The sequence below is a fragment of the Zerene cesonia genome, chromosome 13 (assembly GCF_012273895.1).
Source record: "Zerene cesonia ecotype Mississippi chromosome 13, Zerene_cesonia_1.1, whole genome shotgun sequence".
NCBI lineage: Eukaryota > Metazoa > Arthropoda > Insecta > Lepidoptera > Pieridae > Zerene > Zerene cesonia.
In genome coordinates this window covers 6,890,682-6,913,491 of record NC_052114.1, presented here as the reverse complement: position 1 = coordinate 6,913,491, position 22,810 = coordinate 6,890,682, and the positions used below count along the sequence as shown (strand labels likewise).

Sequence of the window (22,810 nt, the reverse complement as noted above, 5' to 3'; positions counted from 1 at the left end):
ATGACAGATTCGAAATTCAAATGTAATATTTTTTTATAATTAAGTGTAACAGTATTTATGGCCAGACTAAGTACATGTTCGGTTATTTTATCTAGTAAATTTGCATTTTAGTTTCATTAATGAAAGGACCGGACATCTAAATCATTAATTGGAATATCCTCAAAGTCTAATTATTCAATAATTCACTGTCAACACGCAAAGCGTTATCCGAATTCATTCCACAAAATTTGGGCAAACAAGGAACAATGATTTAAGCTTGTTTTACTTATTTGGACTGATTTTATGATAATATTTTCTCGTTTATAACGGAAAATAAATTTAAGACATGCTTACCATTTGTAGAGTTGTTAAATACTTCTTCCACCACAAGTACTTCTTCATGTGCGGTCCCATGGCCGCCATCATATAGTACGTGTACATAATGATGTGCACAAAGGTGTTCAATAGACCAAAGAATGTGGAGTGACCTCCCGGAGTGAACTTTACGCCGAACCACACCGACATCGGCATCACGCCGTGGTGAATCACGTGAAGGGTAGATACATGATCGAATTTCTTTCTCAGAACAAAGAAGATCTGAAATGTTATAAGAACAGCAATTTATACAGGGAAATATGTATATTAAAAAAAAGGTATGCCCGTCAACTTCAGGCAACCGAATTAATTTTCTTTTTCAATTCAGACATCTTTGTTTGAACAATGTCTATAACTGGAACTAATTTGGATAAAGACCAGTTGTATAAAATTAAGCATCATAATATTATGTAGGGGAGAAAGGGGGTAATGGCAGTCACTTGAGCAATATTTTTTCTGAAATACAAGTTTTTTATGAACAGTTTAAGTTAGTATTTTTAAGTAATTTCCTTAATCAACTATCAGTCTGAGAAGCTTAATAAGTATCGGTAACGTATTTTTTTAATTTGTAAAATAAATAAAAAAAATTGCTGTGGCCTTGCCAGCGCATGCGGGTAATTGTAGTCATGTACTGGTAATAATTATAGTCGAGTAACAGTCGGGTATTAGCAGCTGTTGTCATAAACGAAACCTTTTACTGAATCACATTGGATTCTGTCTGGGTGTGCCCACAGCCCATTTGATATGCATCCGTTGGACGAATTCGTAATAAACAAAGATGGTACCAAAACCAGCAACATTTTCCATCTCATCAAATTGGCAAATGTTAGGTAGATTGGAATCTGAATCTCAGTTGGTTGTATGTGTCGTAAAACACGCCTCTTAGCCTTGTTTTTCACAGCCTAGCTTTGTATTTTGCCTTTCTCTCCTTTGCCTTCTTTGGCTTCTTACTTTAGTATTAGTTTGGTATTTTTCCGACTTTGTTTTCTCTTTTTTATTATTTCTATTTCTCTCATTGCTTCTTTTAAGGCTTTGTTAAAAAAAAATATGTTGTGTGAAAAAGTATATAACTAGTAGAAATGGTTTTGGAAGTTAATACCGTAACCTCCATTCATAAGAACTTCTGCTTTGAAGTGTGTCAAACAATCATTTGCATTTGGTCGTGTTTTCGACATCAAGGAAAAAAACAATACAGTTACGATGAAATCAATCGTGTGAACGCATTAACGTACTAACTATAAACAACGCTGTATGTGGATGCCACAAATTCTAAGGATAACAACTTGTTTTTTGCACTCTAAAAATTACACGAAAATGGCGTATTACACTTTCCAAGCGCTTAGGCGTAAGTTTAGGACGTTTGTGTGAGGTGTTGTGGTCATGCAGGGATCTGGGTTTTGCAGAATTTATGGCGCTAGCGCTTCTTTAGTTTCGAGTGATTGAAGTTACCGCGATTGAAGTCACTGACTGCCATTACCCCTTTCACAGACACGACACAGCTAGGAGGCATCGTGCAGATAAAGGATCAATTTTTTACACACTATTCTTCTTTTTAAAATTGAAATATATATAATAGAAGGCATAATTTTTATTACATATTATTTTATTGGCATACCAAAAGCATCGTAAACCAGGAAATAAGATGAAATCAAATTATAAAAGGATATATGAATTGCAAAAATTATTGAAATTAAAATCAGTTTTAATTGGTATTCAGAGAAATAAACAAACAAAAACAAGGAAGTAATGCAGAACAGGTAATATAATAAATATAAATGTGTAAAACTTTGTATTAATAAATTTTATCAATTTAACATTCCAATTGTATATTAATTATAACACCTTGAAAAATTTTTCGTGATGTATTGTTATTTTGATTGGTTATTAAAACAATTTTATTGTATGATAAAATTTTATAGATATGGCTTTACGTACAATATTAACGTGAGCGATATTGCAAGATGATAAAATTTCTATTACAGATTATTAAATACGTACCGTATCAAAGAACTCTGTGAATTTTGAAAAGTAGTACCACCAACATGCGTGAACCATCTGAAATTTTATTACATTTTTAGAATATTTGACATAATTTTGTTTTTATTTAAGAATACCATTGTATTCTGCTGTTTGTTAAAAATGCAAATAACTGCTACATTAAAAATCAATAAGGTAATTGAATGTAAACAATAAGTGATGCCAACATAAGAGTTTTCTTCCTTAATTTAGGGAGGGATGAAGATAAGATTTAAAGATTACGTTAATTTAGGGAACTTTTAGGGAGGTATATATAAATCGATAAATTTTAGTTTATAGTGCCTCTAGAGACATTACGAAAAAAACAAACATATGCCAAGAAAAGTTAACAAAGAACAAACAACAACTTAATATATTTAACTTTACTTTAATATTAAAAACACCCCAAATTTTATATCTTATACACAATTTATATTTTAAATTATCTTTAGTGAAAATTGAAGATGATTCTATGGGATGCATTCTGTAGGAGTTGGCATCACTGAATTCAAATCATACAAAGGAAATTTAAAAACTAATGAATAATTCTTTCATATTAATTAAAAGGCTAATTGATACAAATTACATTTGAATAATAATTTTTTTCAGTTTAACATTGATATATAGACATATCTTTTTAAATCTTTTATGAAAATTTTTATAATAAAAAAATTATGACCCATACACATCACCTTGTCCCAAGGCAATTATAGCTCAATAATCACATGTAAAATAGCTGGCATGATTTTTAATTAATTAAGCTTATCTAAATATTCATGTATTGGCTACCACCGCGTTGAAAGTATGAAGCTTATCTTAATGGATATGAAATCGTGCAGTGATTATTATATATACGCAATGCATTAATTATAATAATGACAGTTAGAACATTCATAGTACAGCGATAAGTGATAATTTAGACACAAATTTCGAGAGGCTGCACTAAATACGTCGTAGCCAAACGGGTGGTGGTGGAGTTGACTAATATATGTCGTCTTTTTTGTGTTAGACACTGTGATCAAGTTCAATTTTACAAGCGAACTAAGATGGAACATTCGGGTGTGAACATCAAGGATTCTATGGGTGGTATTAATTCATTGGATAGTGAAAATACGGTAGAATTAATAATTCACCCTCATTGTTTGTGGATGTTTGGAGTGGTCGACCGGCTGACAGTGAAAGTTATACCTGCCTGTGAACCAGCCCGCGGCCCCGATCTGAAACAATATGCCGACACCTGACCCTGTGTTATTTGTTTTTGCATAGCATGTGGTCGCACCGCGTACGGCGCTACGACCGGTTAATCACCAGCTGCCATATCTGGTGTATTTGTCAGTTCCTAACATCCATATATAATACAGGTAATATTTATACATTTTTCAGAGTCCATGCAGGTCGGTTGAATTTATAAACATTTCAGTAACGTCAATACATTCAAGTGTATTTTTATACGAAAAATAATTCTACATACAAAAACGAATACATAATACAATTCATTTCACATGATCGTTGTAAAAGTGTAAAACTCTATCTGTGATAAAATTTCTTTAAAATATCTTATCATAAATCAACCACTAAATGGGTCAAAGATATGATAAGCGAAAAACTCCGTGTAACAACCGACTACATTGACCCTCGTTGTTAGTATTAAATATTATAAATTAGGTAATAAGTAATATAGATTGAAGTCTGTACAATAGTAACTAAAATATATATCATCGTTGCACATATACCAATCACTGCTATCATATTTACAGGTCCTGAAATGATCAATGTATATTTACAGTGATGTTAGTTTATATTGTTGGCAATGCAGGCAAACGGCGGTCTTCTCTGAACTTACTCTATTGGCTATAGGATTGTCAGTGTAGTCCACTGGCTGGCATCGAAAGCTGTAATGATTCAGCCAACCTCCCATCAAGCTCTGGGCACATTATTTTAAATTTTGATAAAGAACTTATATTTACTATGAACTAACCTAGCCCTAAATAAAACTTACTGTAAAAAATATTAGTAATAAAAATAAACAAAAGGATATTTGAAGCGTACTAATAGTCTGTAGACATTAATAATAAGTTTTCTACAAAAGATGTGAATATAAACTAAAAGGTGCAACATGCACAGGTAGTTAATAAAACCAAAATATTTCAATAGCAATTAGTGATTTAAGGAAACTGGTTTAATTTTTATAGCTTCAAGGTAGAAAATGTAGTGATCGGTACATACAATATTATTCATATTATACAAGCATACCCGGCCACGCGTTGCTGTGGCTGAGTAATAATTTAAAATATTAAGATTGTAAATTGTTGGGATTATTAATCGAAATAAAAACTATCCTATATCTTTAGTTAGACCAAATAACACATGAAATGCCAAATTTCATCAAAATCGGTTGAGTTGGTGAAGAGTTCATTGGGAACATACATCATGACACTGGATTTTTATATATTAAGATGATGGAAGGCTCAAAAATTAATGCATCATTTTGAATAAAATTTTAATGTACACTTTTTATTGTTTGTCAAAATTAAAATGTTAATCAGTTCAAGGTTTATTGCAATAAAATTATTTAACCAAACATGTTCTTAGTAGTTTTTCATGTTCATGCCTATAATTATGGAGGAAAATGCACAAATTAAGGAAATGTTGTGTAGTTTATAATATAATAAAAACAACTTTTTTTTTAGCTATACTAGCAGAATAACAAGTGTGTAGATTCAAATGTAACTTTAATAATACCTACAAATATTGCATCAAAGCTATCATTAAAAATAACTAGCCTATAACTCATTAGTTTTAAAACATAAATATTCCATACCTTTGTGAATGCTAATCAAAACAATAGAAAAAATTAAACAAAGATATAGGGATTCCTAGAAAAGTAGAACATTCATATCATATAATATAAATTTTCTAATCAATTAGACTAACTACTGTTATCAAATGAAAAGCAAAGATCACACAAAAAATATGAAGTAGTTTTTTTAGATAATTCTTCATATTAAAATACTAGGTCAGTACACAATATTTACTAAAGAAAGATTGTGTGCTATTTTAGAAATTAATTTATGTTTGATATAATACAATATATTAATATACTTGAATGTATTTTATATGAAGAAACCAGTAAATAACATTTTTTTATGTTGTTGGTTGCTGTTGTGTGAAAAGTAACTAGTGACCTAGTAAACTTTTGATGAAGTATTTCATAAAAATAAATTAGGTGTGAACTTAAAGTATTTAATAATGTAGAAAAACAGTTTCTCTTACCTCATAGAATAGCCACATGCTGAATATAACTTGTGAGAAATTATAAATTATTAATAAATTTTGTAATTCATAGGGTTTTCTGTTTTCCATAAACCTTGGGCCTATAACCTGAAATTCATTAAAGGATTATTACAGAAAATTCATGAATAAGTACAAGTAGTAGTAGTATAATGGCGTTAAAAAGGGATTTTTTTTCATCAGTAGACGATATAACTATAAAATTCCTTTGATAATAAGTGAAATTATCAAATTCTGCTTGTCTATGAGTAAATAAATTAACTTATATGTTGAAATTTTTATTTTATATTATTTATGTGCATATCAGCATTAACTTATTTTACCATGCTAAATTTTGTCTTGAGTGGACACATTTTCTTATAATGCATAAATATTCAATTTAATTACCTTGACTAGATAAACATAACTAAGACATATTATTAATGTAGGAAACGGTGAACTCATCAGGAACCATGGATTTGTCCGTGGATCTGAAAAATATAAGGTTTCATGAAAAGATATTCATTTAAATTTTTCATGTATGTTCAAAATAATAATATAAAATCTGTTATAATGTAAACAATACATATTTTTATGTATTATGTATATTCATTGATGATTATGATGATGATAAAATCCATAATAAACAACACCAGGTTAAATTTTCATTACTTTAAATTTTATGTTTAGTAAGTAGGGAGTATGAACTAAAAAATTATTACATTTATCTTACCTCCATATTTATTCATATAATGGTGTATATCATTGATATATTGTAGCACTAGTGCCATTGTGACGATTTCTGAAAGTCGAAAATTTTACCATTACTTGGTGAATTTAAATTTAATTCATTTCAAGGCAGGATGAGATAACAGCAAAGTACATGTCTCGTTTAGCACTTGATAATAAATGACACAAGATTAGTGATTACACATACAACACTATCTAGATAGTTTCAATGCTCCTTATGAATCAAAGTTATCCATAAATGACATTTATTATGACTTTAATTTATGAAAACTCATAACGAGATAAAATTTGGTAGACTAGATTACACATTTTACATCACTTAGCACTATCTACCTTTTACATGTTCTTACTCAATAGGTTAGTCACAAACTGGCAAGTCGCAACTGTTTTATATTAAGTGACAAACAGCTGCAATAGATGGCGTAAGAGACAAGATAATATGCAGCGTTCTGAATTAGGATTGTTCAAAAATAGATTTTACACATTGATATTATGAGTAACTGCATAATGTAACGTAAACAATATTTTTATTAAATAAATAAATTTTCTAAATATAGATTTCTCAGTTGATAATCTGTTGTTATGTGATAATAAAACGTCAATTAATAGAAAAATATTAAACGCTTAAAATCATATATTTTAAAATTTATAAAAAATACAATTTGAAACAAAAATCGTAAATTGAAGTGAACTTCATAACAATTTTATTTCAAACAGAACATTTCATACTTTTAATTAAGTTTGTAATTGACTAGATACCTATTTAATAAATGTAAGAAAAATAAAATATAATAAACAAATTAATTAAGCTAGAAGATATTCTAAATTAATTGACTCCTACACCACACTTTTCTATATTTATATAAATTTTTACAGGCAACACTAATTTCTAAAATGCGGGTCGGCAGTGTGATACCTAAGAAAATTTTGACTTTTTTATAGACTACATACCCACCTATTTGGATAAATTACATAAAAAGTTGGTAATAATATCAGTAACATATTATTAATTTCTATAAGTTCTCTTAAATTTCGGTCTATCCATTTCATAGAGTTGCCGAAACAATCGGAAAAATATGTTACATCTTCGCACACAATATTATCCAAATATATTTAACTATTTACAATAGAAAGAAATCACATTCAAATCTAGTTTTATTTATTCTCATCCGTACAACGCAAGGAGCTGGGTCATGTCTAAATCTCTAAAGATATATCAAAGACTAGCTGCGCTCCGCGGTTTCACCCGCATAAGTCCGTATCCCGTAGGAATATCGGGATAAAAAGTTGCCTCTATGTTATTCCAGTTTTCCAGCTGTCTACGTACTAAATTTCATTGCAATCGGTTCAGTAGTTTTTGCATGAAAGAGTAACAAACATACACACATCCTCAAACTTTAGCATTTAATATACGAGTATTAGTAGGATGTTACGTGGTTAAAATATAAAAATATTTTTCTTACTTTATCGGGCGTATATTATTGATTTTCCAGGTTGTCGATTTTATCTGGAAACAAAATGAAATGTCAGTTATAAGACGATAATTTTATTTTTAAGATTTAATGCGATATTGTTTGAGGTCATAATTTAAGGGCAAGCTCAGGTTAGTGAACTAACTGCGGTCAGCCACCGTCCTTCTCAAAGTTTCGAAGGGAAGTATTTAGCATAGTACATATGTGTTTGACAGTTCAACGCACGTTGAGGTTTATTTTTTTTTTCGTTTACGATTATTATTGTAATAAAATATAACAAATATAGTCAGTCCTTAATTTAATGAATTATCTTTTTAAAACTCTAATGTCTCTTGGTAATCTACTCACTACGTTATTATATGTTATATATCTACGTTATTATAGAGATACTAGCTGCACCCGGCAAACGCTGTTCTGCCTTACTCTTATTATTTAGGGGTATGAAAAATAGATGTTGGCCGATTCTCATAGATACCGGATAAGCACAAAAAAATTCATCAGAATCATCGTTTCGGAGGAGTATGGCAATGAAAACTGTGACACGATGATTTAATAAATTAGATTTATCAAATTGAAAAATGATATGATTTATTTATAAATATTCCATACCTTTGGAGTACATACACGGTTACTTTAAAAATAAATTATTTTTTTTTAATTATGGTCAGGATCATAATAGTAGGTAGGTATACTAAGGAACTATTAAACGACCTTATATTGGACTCGCTTGCCGGAAAGTAAAAATAACTTGCCTACGTAAAAAGATTCATGGCTAAAAATTATGTAGGAGTGACCAGTGGCCACGAAATGAGGTATTTCATCGATTTAAAAGTAAATCATTCATAATTATTATTGATGTCAGGGCCGTTTTTAATAGATTTTTCAAATTGATGTTCTGTTGTACGTTTTATCTTAATACGTTGGTTATAAACGCAAGCAATGGGTTAAATATTAAAAATGATATTGTCATTACCTACCCTCTTCTACTTAAATACGTTACAAGAATTTATTTTTCCTAGTATACAAGTAACCGATCAATGTTGAGCATTGCAAGCTATCACAACTTCCTTGGTAGCAGTTTACAAATATAATTAGTACGGCACAAGAGCCTTGATAACAAACGATGACGTTACTCATTGTTTCCCAAGTAACTATGATCTCGATGGTCAATGCTGTACAATTATGAGTGACTATAAATAGTATACATTCACAATAAGTGATATCTCATGATCTGTATGGTTCCTCAAAATTATGCTTTTAAAAAAATATGTAAAACTACTGAGATACTTAGTACATATAGGATGCCTTCTTTAACTTCATCATATAGATTTGTAAAAAATTATTACTATATTACTTATAATTGGTATGGTTTATATTGTTAAATGTAGTATATATGTATATATAGTATATATCTAGTATATATGTTGTTTTTGTTTTTTTATTGAAATAATCAATTACCACGTTAGATATTGAGACAGGAATGATCGGAACACCTGCACATTCAACGAGCGTCAAAAATATGAAGGAGATATTAATATATCTAATCGATGTAGTGCTTATCAAACTAATGTCGTCGGCAACATATTTCATCTTCAAATTCTCTATTGACCTACCAACTTCATATAGCTACTAGATCCTAGGATCATATGATAAGGCAATAGGTATATATTTATGTAGACTATACGTGATGATATGAGACAAAGTTTCTAAATACACATAAATCATTTTAAATAATCGAAGTTCTTCAAAATTAATTTGAAATAATTTTCCTATGAATAAATATAAAATACATTTAATATAAATAAGATTGAAATACACTATACAAAATTTTACGTTACGTTCCTAATAATAATATTTGCATTGTGTTGGCATTTGTCCATAATAATATTAATGAGCGTACAAGTAAAAGTAGTCTTAAATAATGGTATTAATAAGCCTACGAGCCCAGTTAATATACAACTGCTGTACTTTCATACAGTTTGATATAATTTTAAAAGTCCTTATCGTGTTCGAAACTCGGCTATCGGATAAACAGTTGAGATACGTGCTACAGACGATCGAATACTTCATTTATTTGAGCGTACGTTTTTTCACGTCTTGCTTGTCAGCACGTAACCACGTCTTTTTCTTTCATGCTATCTACTCATATCACCTTTGTTATGTTATTATATATGATCTGTATATGAATCATTAGATAGCACAGCTTTTATGTTATTAACAAAAATGATAAATACCGATACTGTTTATAGAAATCCCTCGTTATCGCTTAATTTTTTTTTAATTTTTAACGTATATATAATGATTCATATTTATATATGCTACAAGGTATTCCCATTTTATAAAGCAGTTACGTAAATTCTGGTTTTGACACGGTCATTTACCCAAGGGTTTCTCAAAAATGATTAAATTACTGGAGACTCTTAAAGTTAGAACCACACAAAAACGCCGCGTTGTATCCATACGAGTATACTCGCAATGATAAAATATTCTAGCTTACTTTGCATGAGTTATCATACATATTATATATATTACTGATGATAAAGTGAAATCATTTGCCGTGGTTGTTCTGTAAGTGGGTTATGACGTAATAAGAATGCGAGTGCATTGCGACACTCATCAACCTAGCGCGCTCTAAATGACAACCGATTATCATTTTGCATATGCACCTGGATTAATATACATACTCAGGGAAGGTTTATGCATATGTGAAGGGGTAATTTAAAAAAAGAGCTATTTTTATTGTCCGTTTAGTAATCGAAAAGTGGGCCATTGGCTGCACGTCGTCTTGCGTAATGTTGTGGCACCGAACGCAGCTGCTTTTGCTGCACTGAGAACTCCTTGAATATGCAAGATCACAGTTTTGAGGCTACAAAAGTTTATATGAAACTGGTTTTAGAATTTAGAACAACTTGCACATCGATGTGCAACGAACTTTTCTTGCATAAATATTGTATTTGGTAAAGCAATGTGAGCCAAACCAATAAATTTCAATAAATAAGTTACCGAGATGAGACTGTTTTGATTTCTAAAATGCATTTTAATTTTTTTACTATACCATGATAATGAAAAAATGCCTTATTATATGTGTATTTTATGGGAATTTTATACGATTATTAACGGTAACATATAATTAATAAGTGAGTCCAGTGTTTTTTGAATTTAATTCGTTAATTACAAACATTGATTTGAATTAAGCAATTGAGTGAAAACATCAAGATCATAATTTTATTATAATGCAGGAGAAAATAAGACTACACAAAACTAAAGAAAAATAGAATTTGTATTGACCTCATATTTATATCATTATTTATTTGCAAATGTGGAGCTTGTAAATGTACATGTGTATGCTTTTTTGAACTCATAATTCTAGGATTGTCTTGAAAATTTAACTCATAATTTAAAAACTTGTGTATAAAGTAAGTTTTTTTATAGGTTCACTGGAGTCTGGACCGTAAATATTCTGCATTTTTTCAATCGTGATAACATTTTATTAACTCGGGCATACGAAAATTTACGAAACTTTAATAATTGTTTATTAAAGTTTCGTAAATTTTCGTATGTATGCATACCGTTACACAAAATTTCAATTTATTATTTGTATATGGTCGATCTAAATGTTTTTATGATATAAGACAATCATTCATAAAGCACAAGGTCGTAGTTTCACCTTATGTAATCAGCCATAAGTAATATAGTTGACAACAAATGACAATGCAATTAAAATAATCTCACACACAAGCATTAGTACACATGGTTTAAGTTGTCAACAATTTATTTATTTAAAAAGCGTATGAATGTGTGATGAGTTTGAAGTAGGTATCACTACATTTCATAGAAAACAAAATTCAAGATGCATTGTTATAGGAATTAGTAAGTAAACGAGTATGATCAAAAGGAATTCAGTCACATCACATCTGTTTTACATCGCCGTGAAATTATCTCATCAACGATCGACTATAAATAAAATCTATCGGAATATTCATTTTACGTGATGTGATAATTGCCTCTTCAAAATGTGCTGTATATCGATTTCCATGACAATCTTTGTCTTTTCAGAAATTAGTTTGGTTTTTGTAAACCCTACAGAGTATGAGTAATATGGGTTGTTTTGTTACTATTATATTTATTAGACTTAATCAGCTATAAATATTCTTCGCTCGTAAGGACAATAAAAACATATTTAGGAATAAAATTGCGTTAGTAACATTCTCGGTTCCTGTTTCGACGACGCATATTCACGTGACAATAATATATTAAGTGTAATAATAATTGTTGATACAAATTCCTTAGTAAGGTTGATAATATTTATTTATATAATCTTTTTGCTCAATATCCGGGCAACTTGTTAATTTGAACAAACGCAATGAATAAGTTTTTTAAATACATATTATGATGGATATTGTGTAGGCAGGTACTAAACAAATTTTACTTTTTATAGTAGTAAAATTAATAATTCAATCTTTTGATATCGTAAATATGATGAAATCAAAATAAATTAAAATACTATTACAAAGGCCTATTGCGTGCGACAAAAAAAAATAACAGCGAACTGAGTCATGGCATCTGTTAAAAGGTAGAGTGGGGAAGCCCGAATGCTATTGACATTCAGAAAACGTCCCTGGTTCATACTACTGTCTGTCGAGTATAAATAAAGGACTAACAATAAGTGCATATCTCTGTTACTAAGTATGCAAAATCTCCATTTTAAAGGTTAGGAATGAGGAAAAGCATGCAAAATAATTGTTATTTCCCTGAGGATAATATCTACTTCTTAATACCAATTATGCTAATCGAGCCGGGTTATATTTTGTTATATTCATACTAATCACTAACCTAAATATCATCTATCCACATATTAATTGAAGGTATATTATATATGATGAATATGGCACGCCATAATTTTTTTATTAATTTTATATCAATTTAATCCAATGGCCCTTAACTACATCTAATATAGTATTAAGTATATTATCAATAACTATACAGAAAAGACAAAATAAGGCAAATATTTGAAGAATGCAATTTTAAATTACTAGTATTTACACTAGCCTTAAACTATCGACGATTAATTAAAGCAGCAGTGTACGACATTGACAATGAGTGCATATTTGCACGCAATACGTCAAAAACTCCGTTTTGTTATTGAAAATGACTTTCAATGAAATGTAACCGTGCGTTTATATTACGTGAAAGTACATTCACAAGAAGATAAATAACATTGTACGTATACCGCGGATATTACGCTATAAATATCGTCACTTTAATGAAAAAGCAACTTTTCCAAAAAATTGTTTCCTTAAACATATTCGTTAGCTTAAGTGGTGTGGTTTTTCTTGTAATTCATTTTACAATTTTAATTTTATTTTAAATTAGATGTAAATGTGTAAATTTTCGCTTCGGTTAGCACGATATGAACCAGGTATTATTTTTTATTTCCCACATAGATAAAGATTGATATCTGTGACCTTCCTTTAAAATGTGATCTATATTAGAATACCAAAATAAAGCGCATCACGAACATAAAAATTTTAAATGTAATATTTTCGGAATTTTGATTCTTAAAAATTTTATTTGAAGATATGCAATTAGGTACAATAGACAAAGACTTAAGGGATTCATTAGGAAGTAAAAACAGGAACGAATTATAACAAACGTTATACAATCAATACAAGGCAGAACGACAATAGCGTGGAAATGGAAACATCTTTACAGAATATAATACACGACCATGTGTAGCCCATATCATCTATATTACTTACATTGTGTTGTAACCTTTTGAAATAAAGATTGATATTTATAGCATTTCACATAGTACATTTCATTTACCAAGATTATAACTAATTTTAAATGCTGTACAAAAATTATAAAGAAAACTATTTAGCGATATTCTGTGTACCTACACCTATTATAATTTCTTTTGTCTTTTTAGCATAGTTAATCAAAGTGAGAGTACAAAGTATTCCAACCTTTTTATTATAATGTTTACCAAAGAAATAAATTTGACCTGATGATGATAAATACGAATGCCTATTTTGAATCAGTGAGGAGTAAATAATTATGGTAATGCTGTTAATGATCACATTTTTCACTAAATGTGCTAAAATGTGGAATGTATCAACCTTGGTAGTTAGCGCAAAACAGGAAAATTGATTAGCCTAATATATGTTCATAAGTAAAATATTTTAAAATAAATATTAACGTTATTTAATTAAGTAAACAACGGAATGTTTTCTTTTAAAATTTTATTCTCTTTTTTAGTGATCTGTTGACAAATGTTTAGCAGAAAAATAAAATTAGATGAACAGAAACAAACTAAACCAAATTTTATAAGTATGTAATAAAATTATGTACTTCTATTGTTTTGTTCTTCGTTATTATGTATTTGTAGCTTTAGTATAAAGTACCTACATATATTAAAGTCTAAAAAAGCAGGTAGGTACATATTTATATAAAACTGAGAATCATGATAAATTACTGTCTTGTAAAAAAAATGGTATCTCATAAAATAATTCTTTCAGATTTTAGATCTTTTATACCGATAATAATATGTTGTAGAGCGTGTTATGATGGCAAGATAACTAGAGTTTTTATCCATTTAATAATTTTATATCTATGCGTAATTTTATATTTTAATGCAAAGAATTGGGCACACATGTGACCTTGATGACCTACAAGAGGTTGTGTTATTAAATTAATTGATGCATAGTTTTTCAAAACCAATATCTCAGTAGCCTCTTTTTTTAAGTGGAAAAACTATCTTAGTTGTTGAAAGTTTTCTTTAAATTTAAAAACGATACGTTAGAAGTACATCCAGTACAAATTCAGATTAAAAGGCTCAGGAAATAGCGATTGCGTCGCCTTACGAGTAATTCTTTTAACGTAACAACGCCTTGGGTTGGCCTTTAGTGTCTCGCGTTAATTTATGTATTATAGAATGTGATGTCAAAATTATTTCGTAAATTTCTAGTTTGGACAGCTTAGCAAAAATTAACGGAGATAATATTTAAAAATTATATTTCATAAACTTGTAAGGCGTTTCATGATAAAAAATTTATTGGTAACCGTAAAATTAATGTAATTATGCATTGTTTCTTAACGTAGTAGCCAGCGAGTAATCGATTTGGAGGTCTTCACAGATACATTTATCACCCATTGGTGATGGAACACATTTCGGGTTCGGGCAGAGAGCGAATGCACGGAGTGGGCTTGCGCAACACCCGGAGGCAACACAGTCGACCCTGAACTCGTTTCGGCCACGAACATTTTGCAACTAATCACTGGTCGTTGCGCTTCAGGTGGACGTCGCGGGCCGTCGCCGGCACAAATGTAAACATTTACAGGCGGCAGTCGAACGCACGAGGCCAAAACGGACGTGATCCCTGACATCATACACCATTTAATGACTATCCTTGTTCTAAGTACAACCGCTTGTCACCTTACGTGATTAATTTTAGCATTGAATTTGTCGTAGTTACTGTAAATTGAAGCGTGAATATACGGAGTCACATCTGTGTTATAAATATCATGAGCTTAATGCTCATGATATACTTCTTTTTATTATAAATACTTCTTTTTATGATAAACTATTCAAGACTGCTAGGGTTCGGGACATTCTTTAGTTATGAACATTAGTACATAGTTATATATTAATGTAGTTCTGCTAGATTCGAATTTTTGTGATTAAAATATTTTCTATCTTTTTGGGATATAAGTATCTATAATATGGATAAAATTATTCGAATAACGTTATTGCCGTTATCGAATAATATTAACGTTATCGAATAAAGTTAGCTATGTTTCAGTCAAGAAGAGGTTTGAGTTATCCCAAAAATGTATCAATAAATATCATGACTGTTTCATATACTTATAGGTACATTGCAATTTGCATATCACATACACACTAAGTAAATTTGCAAATTATATTTTTGTGATCGTGAAGGGTTATTTAGTTGCACTCTATTAGAATGCATATAAAAAGAAAACATCCAAAATACTATTCTTTGTATTTTATATTATCTGATCAACATTTCGTATCTAAAATGTTTAGTTTAGATACTCGTGAGCTATGTAATTAATAAAGTACCGATACTGATATTACAGACACGATTATCAACAATTGCTTTATTATCCGTACATTACTATAATTTTCAGCAAGTATCTATTTATGATCGATTTCTATATATTTGAAAGTGATAAATATGCATATATACCGCCGAGCTCGCGTTGATTAATCGATAATCTATAAAAAAAGCAAATAATCACATTACTATATGGGAGCCACTCTTAATACTTATTTTATTTTACTGTTTAATTTGGTATTTGTTGTTGTATAGCGCAAGAGAAATGCATCAACTGTGAAAATTTCAACTGTCTAGCTAATACGTGCAGCCGGATTCCGTTCAGGCGCGGAATCTTAAAAAAACCTTGATGCAATTTTCTTTTGTTTTGATTCGCATTAAAATTTATGAAATATTCAAATGTTATTATACTATGTCAACACGAGCTTTGCGATAGATTTTTAACCGATATTAATTATTTTTTGCAATTCGTCGACGCTGTGGAGCTACGCGTCATACCAGTGCACCCGTCTACGTGTCTGGCTATATATCGGCAGAATCGAGAAACGCATTTCTTAGTATTCTGTCATCTTCTTTTCACTAAATTATTATTTGTTTTTATAGCAGCAACATAAATATATCACCACTCAAATTTTCAACTGTCTATCTATTACGGTTCATCATATACAGCCTGGTGACAGATGAACAGATTGACAGACAGCTTTTTGTTATTTGGGTGCGGAACCTGATAAATATTCGCAACAATTGTACCTGTACACAATATGTTTATGCAGTTATTATAATTTGATAAAAGAAAAAAAACAGTTAAGCTTACTTCACTCATTCTAAGAGGAGTACAAGAGCCATTATTAAAACCTACTGATTGTATTCAAAACTTTAAAAAAATTTAATTGCTATGTCGCTTGTAGATTAATTTGACAAAAAATTAAAATGTGTCCCGTATATTAGAATAGTTTCAGTCGTCATAAGCAGTATCTTTGTGATTTTTTTTCTATCGTATCAAGCTTGTAGCATTATGGTTTAAATACACAATCAAATTAGCATGTGATCAATATGCGTTGACACCACAAAAAAACACCCTTTTAACTAATTATTCCCCATAATTTGATGCAATGATAAATTAGTCTATTGACGTCATTCGTATATTACAAAAAATTCGTTTTTAATTGCAATATTTACAGTTTGTTAACAAGTTTGTGGGAACCCGTATCAATGCCCAGTTTATGTTAATGAGTTTTGCGATTAATTATCTTTCTACGCCGTTAAGTTCTATCGCTAACTTTTTTTTTATCGTAGGTAGATAATATTCTAGTATGGAGTGACATCTTACATACCTAGAGTTCGATATTTAGATTATACAAGGATTATAAACAACAACTTCATTTACTGTTTGTTCTGAACCTGATTCTTTATATTAGATATAGTAACATGGGTTGTTTTCAAATATGTCTAGTAGAGATGTGGATAGATAGATGTTAAAATGTAAAATTGCTTAAAATGCACGTAGATTTTATTTTACGAAAGAGAATAAAGAGAAAGAAATAAATTTCATTACGGAAAACAACGATTTACATAGAAATCTGTTCAACAGTATCCGATAATCAAACGTGGGTATGGTTGACTTGTGGTCATTGGGCGTAACTGTAACATTAATGAAATTATCAAAACTGGACACAATAAATATTGGCGATTATATCTCAATATCAACGTATCAAAGAATATCTCTAAATCTGTCTATATTATATACCCATAGACGGATTTAGAGAAGCAGAAGAAAGAATCAAGTGTTCTTCACTTATATAACATTTATTCTAGCATATATAAAAATGTTTTAATTTCCGGTCTCTTTTACACACCGTTCCTCTAATTATGTCCACGAGAGTAGATAATTCGCTGAGTTGTCGTTTATTAGCCAATAAAGTAAATTTTCTGTGATAAGTTTAGTTCGCAGGTCTCTATCGAATAACTGAGTGACCTTCGAAGATTTCCGATGTTTACTTTCCTTATTTAGATTACGGCCTCTGACTTTGTAGGTGGTCGCTCAAATTAATTTTGTCCTTTTAGAGTTTTTCTTACGATCCTTGTATATACCCAATCTGACGTTAATTATATGAAATGATTTCAGGTTTGGCTATTGGTGTCAAGTTCATAAATTGATATTACTTAATCGCTCTAAGACACGTTTCGATTAATCAGTCATTCTAATTGTTGGTTAGTCGAACGTAGCTGGCTCTTTGCAGTTACTCTTGATGTCCTCTACTCAGATAATTGGAAGAGCATTTTATGCAAGTCATGTAAGTTTGCTCAACAGAACTAAGGTTAAAATCTAAATTGACAAAGATAATGTCTTGCCTTTACAACACCGCGCTGTGAAGCCGAAAATGTTTTATATATGAATCAATGCCATAACTTTTCAATTCTATTACAACGTCACGATAAGGTGTTGGAGGATAGTAGGGAGTTAATCTCATGTCAGTGGCCATTCGACGTGACCTTACGTCACACGTCCACGGTTTTGCGCCGACACACGCGATGGGAATACTAACGTCTGCAAAGCGCCTTGGTGAATCCTTGGCTTCAAAACCGAGCTCCTTTCTTAGACGATTGCATTTAATGAACGTTTAAATCTTATCACCTTTTAAATGTAATGTAAAGTAATCTCGGTTGGGCAAAACGTTTACTTTATGGATCTAAGTATCAGTGAGTTAATATTATATATCGTCAACATCGATCAAGTATTTGCACATCAACATAAGTTTACATAAGGAATGCTCATTAGAACGGTGTGTCCTTCACGTAGTATTATATATATGTATTATTTGAATCGTAGTAGAATATATTTTTTAAACATATTTAGAAGGAAGGATGACCATTGTTCACCTTTTCTCTTGATATTTACAGAGATAACCTTTGAAACGATGTTTTGACTCTACATTTCATAGTGGTATAAGAAATGTTAAATTATAACATTTTACTTTTCTTATCGAGTTAACGGTATATCTCTGTTGTTTTCATTTATTTTGTTGTCGTTCGTTTTGAACAAGGTTAAGATTATTAACTAAAAAGTTATTTGTAAAAACGTTTGTTCAAATATGATACGAAAAATATTCTTAAAATTTTATTAGAAATGATTTTAACAATATTTTGTTTTATGAAAAACATTACTTTTAAACAAACTGCTCTTTCTGTCACATGATTCAGACGTTGCAAGCTGATTTCATAATTGCGAGCATCTTATATTCACTATAGTCTCACCTGCGGGCGTCCGATACTGCAAAAACGCGATTCCTTTCCACCACCTATTGGAGCACACACACTACCCGAAAGTGGACTGCGAATATCCAATACGCAACATGTGAAGGTGAGGGCGCTAGGGTTGCGAGAGCGCGAGCCGCGCGTAAATCGCGTAGTGTAACTGCGAAAACTGCGCCTGCGCTCGACGTGCAAGCGTGCTCGGTACTGCCACCGCGCGCCACTTCCACGCTCTTTTATCACATCGCTCTACACCCGCCTTAAACTTGACTTTTTGCGATTTGACGTCACGATATTTTCGGTTTATTAGTTGACTATTAATATTTTTTAAAGTTAATACTTATACACTATAGATTCATAAGGTAATTGTGATAAAACGATTCCCATTAATGTGTAAATTAAAGCTCTCATATTTTTCTTTGGAGCGTTTTTGTTTTAATGTTCTGTTGTAGTTGACAAAAAATAGATACATACCGTGACTACGAGACAGCGAAATAAATAAAAACCTCGATAAAAACGCACATGATACAAATCGTCAAAATAGTATAATTATTATATCGAGGATAAAACTTGTAATAAAAAACTCCAAAAATAAATTTATATTTGTTGCCGTCGTTATTTTTTATAACAAAAAAGAGAGAAGAATAAAAACGATTATCGGCATACGAGGCGAAATCAAAAGATGAAGAAAAATATCTCATTTATTACATTATTTCCATAGGGAATTAAATATTTTTTACATAGGTATATGTATCTTCTGTATCTATCCTTTAAATGTATGTATTTATGCAATTTTGAATGAATGAATAAAAATTTTAAACAAAAAAAGTATTACAATGAGACATAAACGCTTAATATTTACTAAAAATGGTGGGCTTATCGTTAAAAGAGCGATCTCTCCTTTAAGGCAGCATGAGGTCGAGGATGAATAAAATATCTATGTTAAAGGAGAGGGTAGAAAATATATACACTAGCAGTATATATACACACAACATGACAATAGACATTATAATAAGTGTTTATTGGACTCGAGGATTGGATGTTGGAGTTCAAGAACCGACAATTGCTTTAAAAATATTTGGTGTAATTGCACATATTTTAAGACGTATAGACAAAAAGGGAATAGATTAAAGTTGCTTCTGGATAAGATTACGCATTTTGGAAGTCTAACGGGTATGTCTTATGCGGAATACACTTTTCAATAATATAACATATTTACATAGACCAAAACATATCATTCTGAAGACTGAGAAAATTATTCGGGGCTACATTTTATATAACCTTTTTTACGTCATCGGGTTAGTGGATATTGATTATTGGAGATCTATCCAATAACCATATGGTTATTGGATAGATGACGGGAATAAAGGAATGGATTAGAAAGGATGAGGAATACAATACGAGTCGCTAGATCCCTTATTCACCGAGCAAAACACAGTAGCATTCGCGAAGATCGTCTGTGGAGGCGTCGAACCTTCCCTGTTGAGAGCTGGTCCTAATGCGAGGACAGAATGTCTCTATCAATGTTTGATATTGTTGTTTGTTACCTTACCTGATTCAGTACATTGTATACAAAGCTTCTTTGCTTTGTATATTTTTTGCTTTTTATATATTTTTACTTACCATGTTTTAAACATATATTAGAAAATATTATTTATGAAGTTTTTGACATAATTATTGTTGTGATGATTTATAGCTAATAGTTGATAGATAGTGAGAAGTGAGGTTTTCATTTTATGTTTTAAATTCATGCACAACACCATAACATAAATATACAAATAATAATTGTTATGCCAATATTTATATTTTATTAAATTTTTGTGATACAAGTTGCTACAAAGGACGGGTCTGCATATGTTAATGCTATCTCAGATATATTCAATTATGTATTTTTACATATGCACATATATGATAATATATATAATCATATACAAATAAGTAAGTAAATAAACGGTGGAATTTCCTATTGGCCTTGACGAGGTGAATTTTTATGTGTTTTTACAAAATATTAAGCTCGATTGCCTGCCTGTGGGGATATCCATAGATTGAAGAAATACAATTTATAGCATGGAATTTATGCTCGATAAAAACACAAGATCCAGTAATGTGAGCTGCGTAGCGTTGGCGGACTAAAGTGATATGTTCCAGGGAAGGCCCCAATATGGATGAATTTATTTTTTACTAGCTTTCCGCCCGTTGCTTGGCTCTCGTAGATTACAAAATTTTGTACATTTGATGGGGATATTAGATGTAGAGGTAGTATGACTGAGATTTTTAGGACGTTTTATTTTTACGTTTATTTTGGCCTATTTTCTTTTCTTTACCCTTCCTACCTCATCACTGTGTAAAATTTTATTAAAATCTGCCTGTTCGTATCTTTCGTTTCGTGATAGACGAACGAAAATAAGGAATAAGGAATAAGTTTGTATAAAACTGATCTCATTATATTCATATATTTTACGCCAATTGGCATAAGTACCTGCTCTCCCTATGAATAAAAATATTTATTCCTCTTTTCTAGCCTATTTGTGAAATTAACGTGCTTTAAATGCGGAAACTGTTAATCGTATTGGATACCTTTTTAATTCACAGAAAGGGTCAAGGCCAGGGTGATTGCCTTCGTATGTATGTATCTCATACTAGCATATTGATATAATATTACCTTATCGATAGTATGTTCGTATAGTATTATATATCATCTATGGTAATACAAATTTATGTTAAAAAGGGCTAATCAACTTATTGAATATATTTTTCGTCTTGAATATTTGTTGTTGGCTATAACATTTTTAATAGATTGGTTTTATTTTATGCATGGTGAACACTTTACGACGTGGGGAATTTTATAGCATAACTTATGCATAATAATATCTGTATACGTAAGTACATTATGCCTGAATATGTTAAGCTCGTGACCCATAACCGCGTAGAATCAATTAATTTTTGATAACTAATCGGTAAGGCTTTTTTACGTTTATATATTTGTGCCTCAATTATAAAATGCCTTAATGTGTTCATTATACATAGTAGGTACCTACGTATAACATCCGTATTGAAATCGTTAAGGTAATTTCCGTTTAACCATAATTCATTAAGAAACTTTCCTAGAGTTTTTATTTTATTTATTCACTATTATCTATTCGTCATCATTAACGATTACGGTTAATTTTATCCTGTTTTAACCGTAGCGATATTCAGTAGTTACTTGTATAAGATTTATATTTTTAGTTTTTACGCGACTTGTTTGATATGAATATAAATAAATAATAAATATTAATGTTAACTGTGACTTACCTGTGTTTTGTGTAGTGTAATATTATACTAGCACCTTCATAAACATAAATAATTTAACTAACAATTAAGACTTTTATCTTTTTTAATATTATGAACTTTATATTTTCTAATTTAGAATTCTAAAATTAAGAGATCGCATAAACTCGAAAATGTTTAAACATATTTTATTCAACTCTGTTATAAATTCAGAAAAAACTGAACGTATAAATATTGAATATGTTTTATGTAGATGTATAAATTTTATTTTTTTCAGGTAATAATATGTACCTAATAAATCGTCATTTGTTACGCCACCTATAATTAAGTGTAATTTTCTGATATTAT

The 22,810-nt window shown here is 30.3% G+C and overlaps 1 protein-coding gene across 1 annotated transcript in view; it reads right to left on the bottom strand.

Annotated features, from left to right (window-relative positions):
• LOC119831308 (elongation of very long chain fatty acids protein AAEL008004-like) overlaps window positions 1-19,414 on the bottom strand; it is a 22,186-nt gene extending 2,772 nt beyond the window's left edge. The window contains exons 1-9 of the mRNA XM_038354609.1: window positions 19,196-19,414; window positions 7,854-7,897; window positions 6,374-6,442; window positions 6,049-6,131; window positions 5,644-5,751; window positions 4,214-4,294; window positions 3,504-3,587; window positions 2,353-2,409; window positions 334-576 (exon numbers count right to left, since the gene is read on the bottom strand). Of these exons, the coding sequence (XP_038210537.1) occupies window positions 334-576; window positions 2,353-2,409; window positions 3,504-3,587; window positions 4,214-4,294; window positions 5,644-5,751; window positions 6,049-6,131; window positions 6,374-6,431 (714 nt within the window). The 5' untranslated portion in view covers window positions 6,432-6,442; window positions 7,854-7,897; window positions 19,196-19,414. The remainder of the gene's footprint in view (window positions 1-333; window positions 577-2,352; window positions 2,410-3,503; window positions 3,588-4,213; window positions 4,295-5,643; window positions 5,752-6,048; window positions 6,132-6,373; window positions 6,443-7,853; window positions 7,898-19,195) is intronic.
• Between the last annotated feature and the right edge of the window lie 3,396 nt (window positions 19,415-22,810).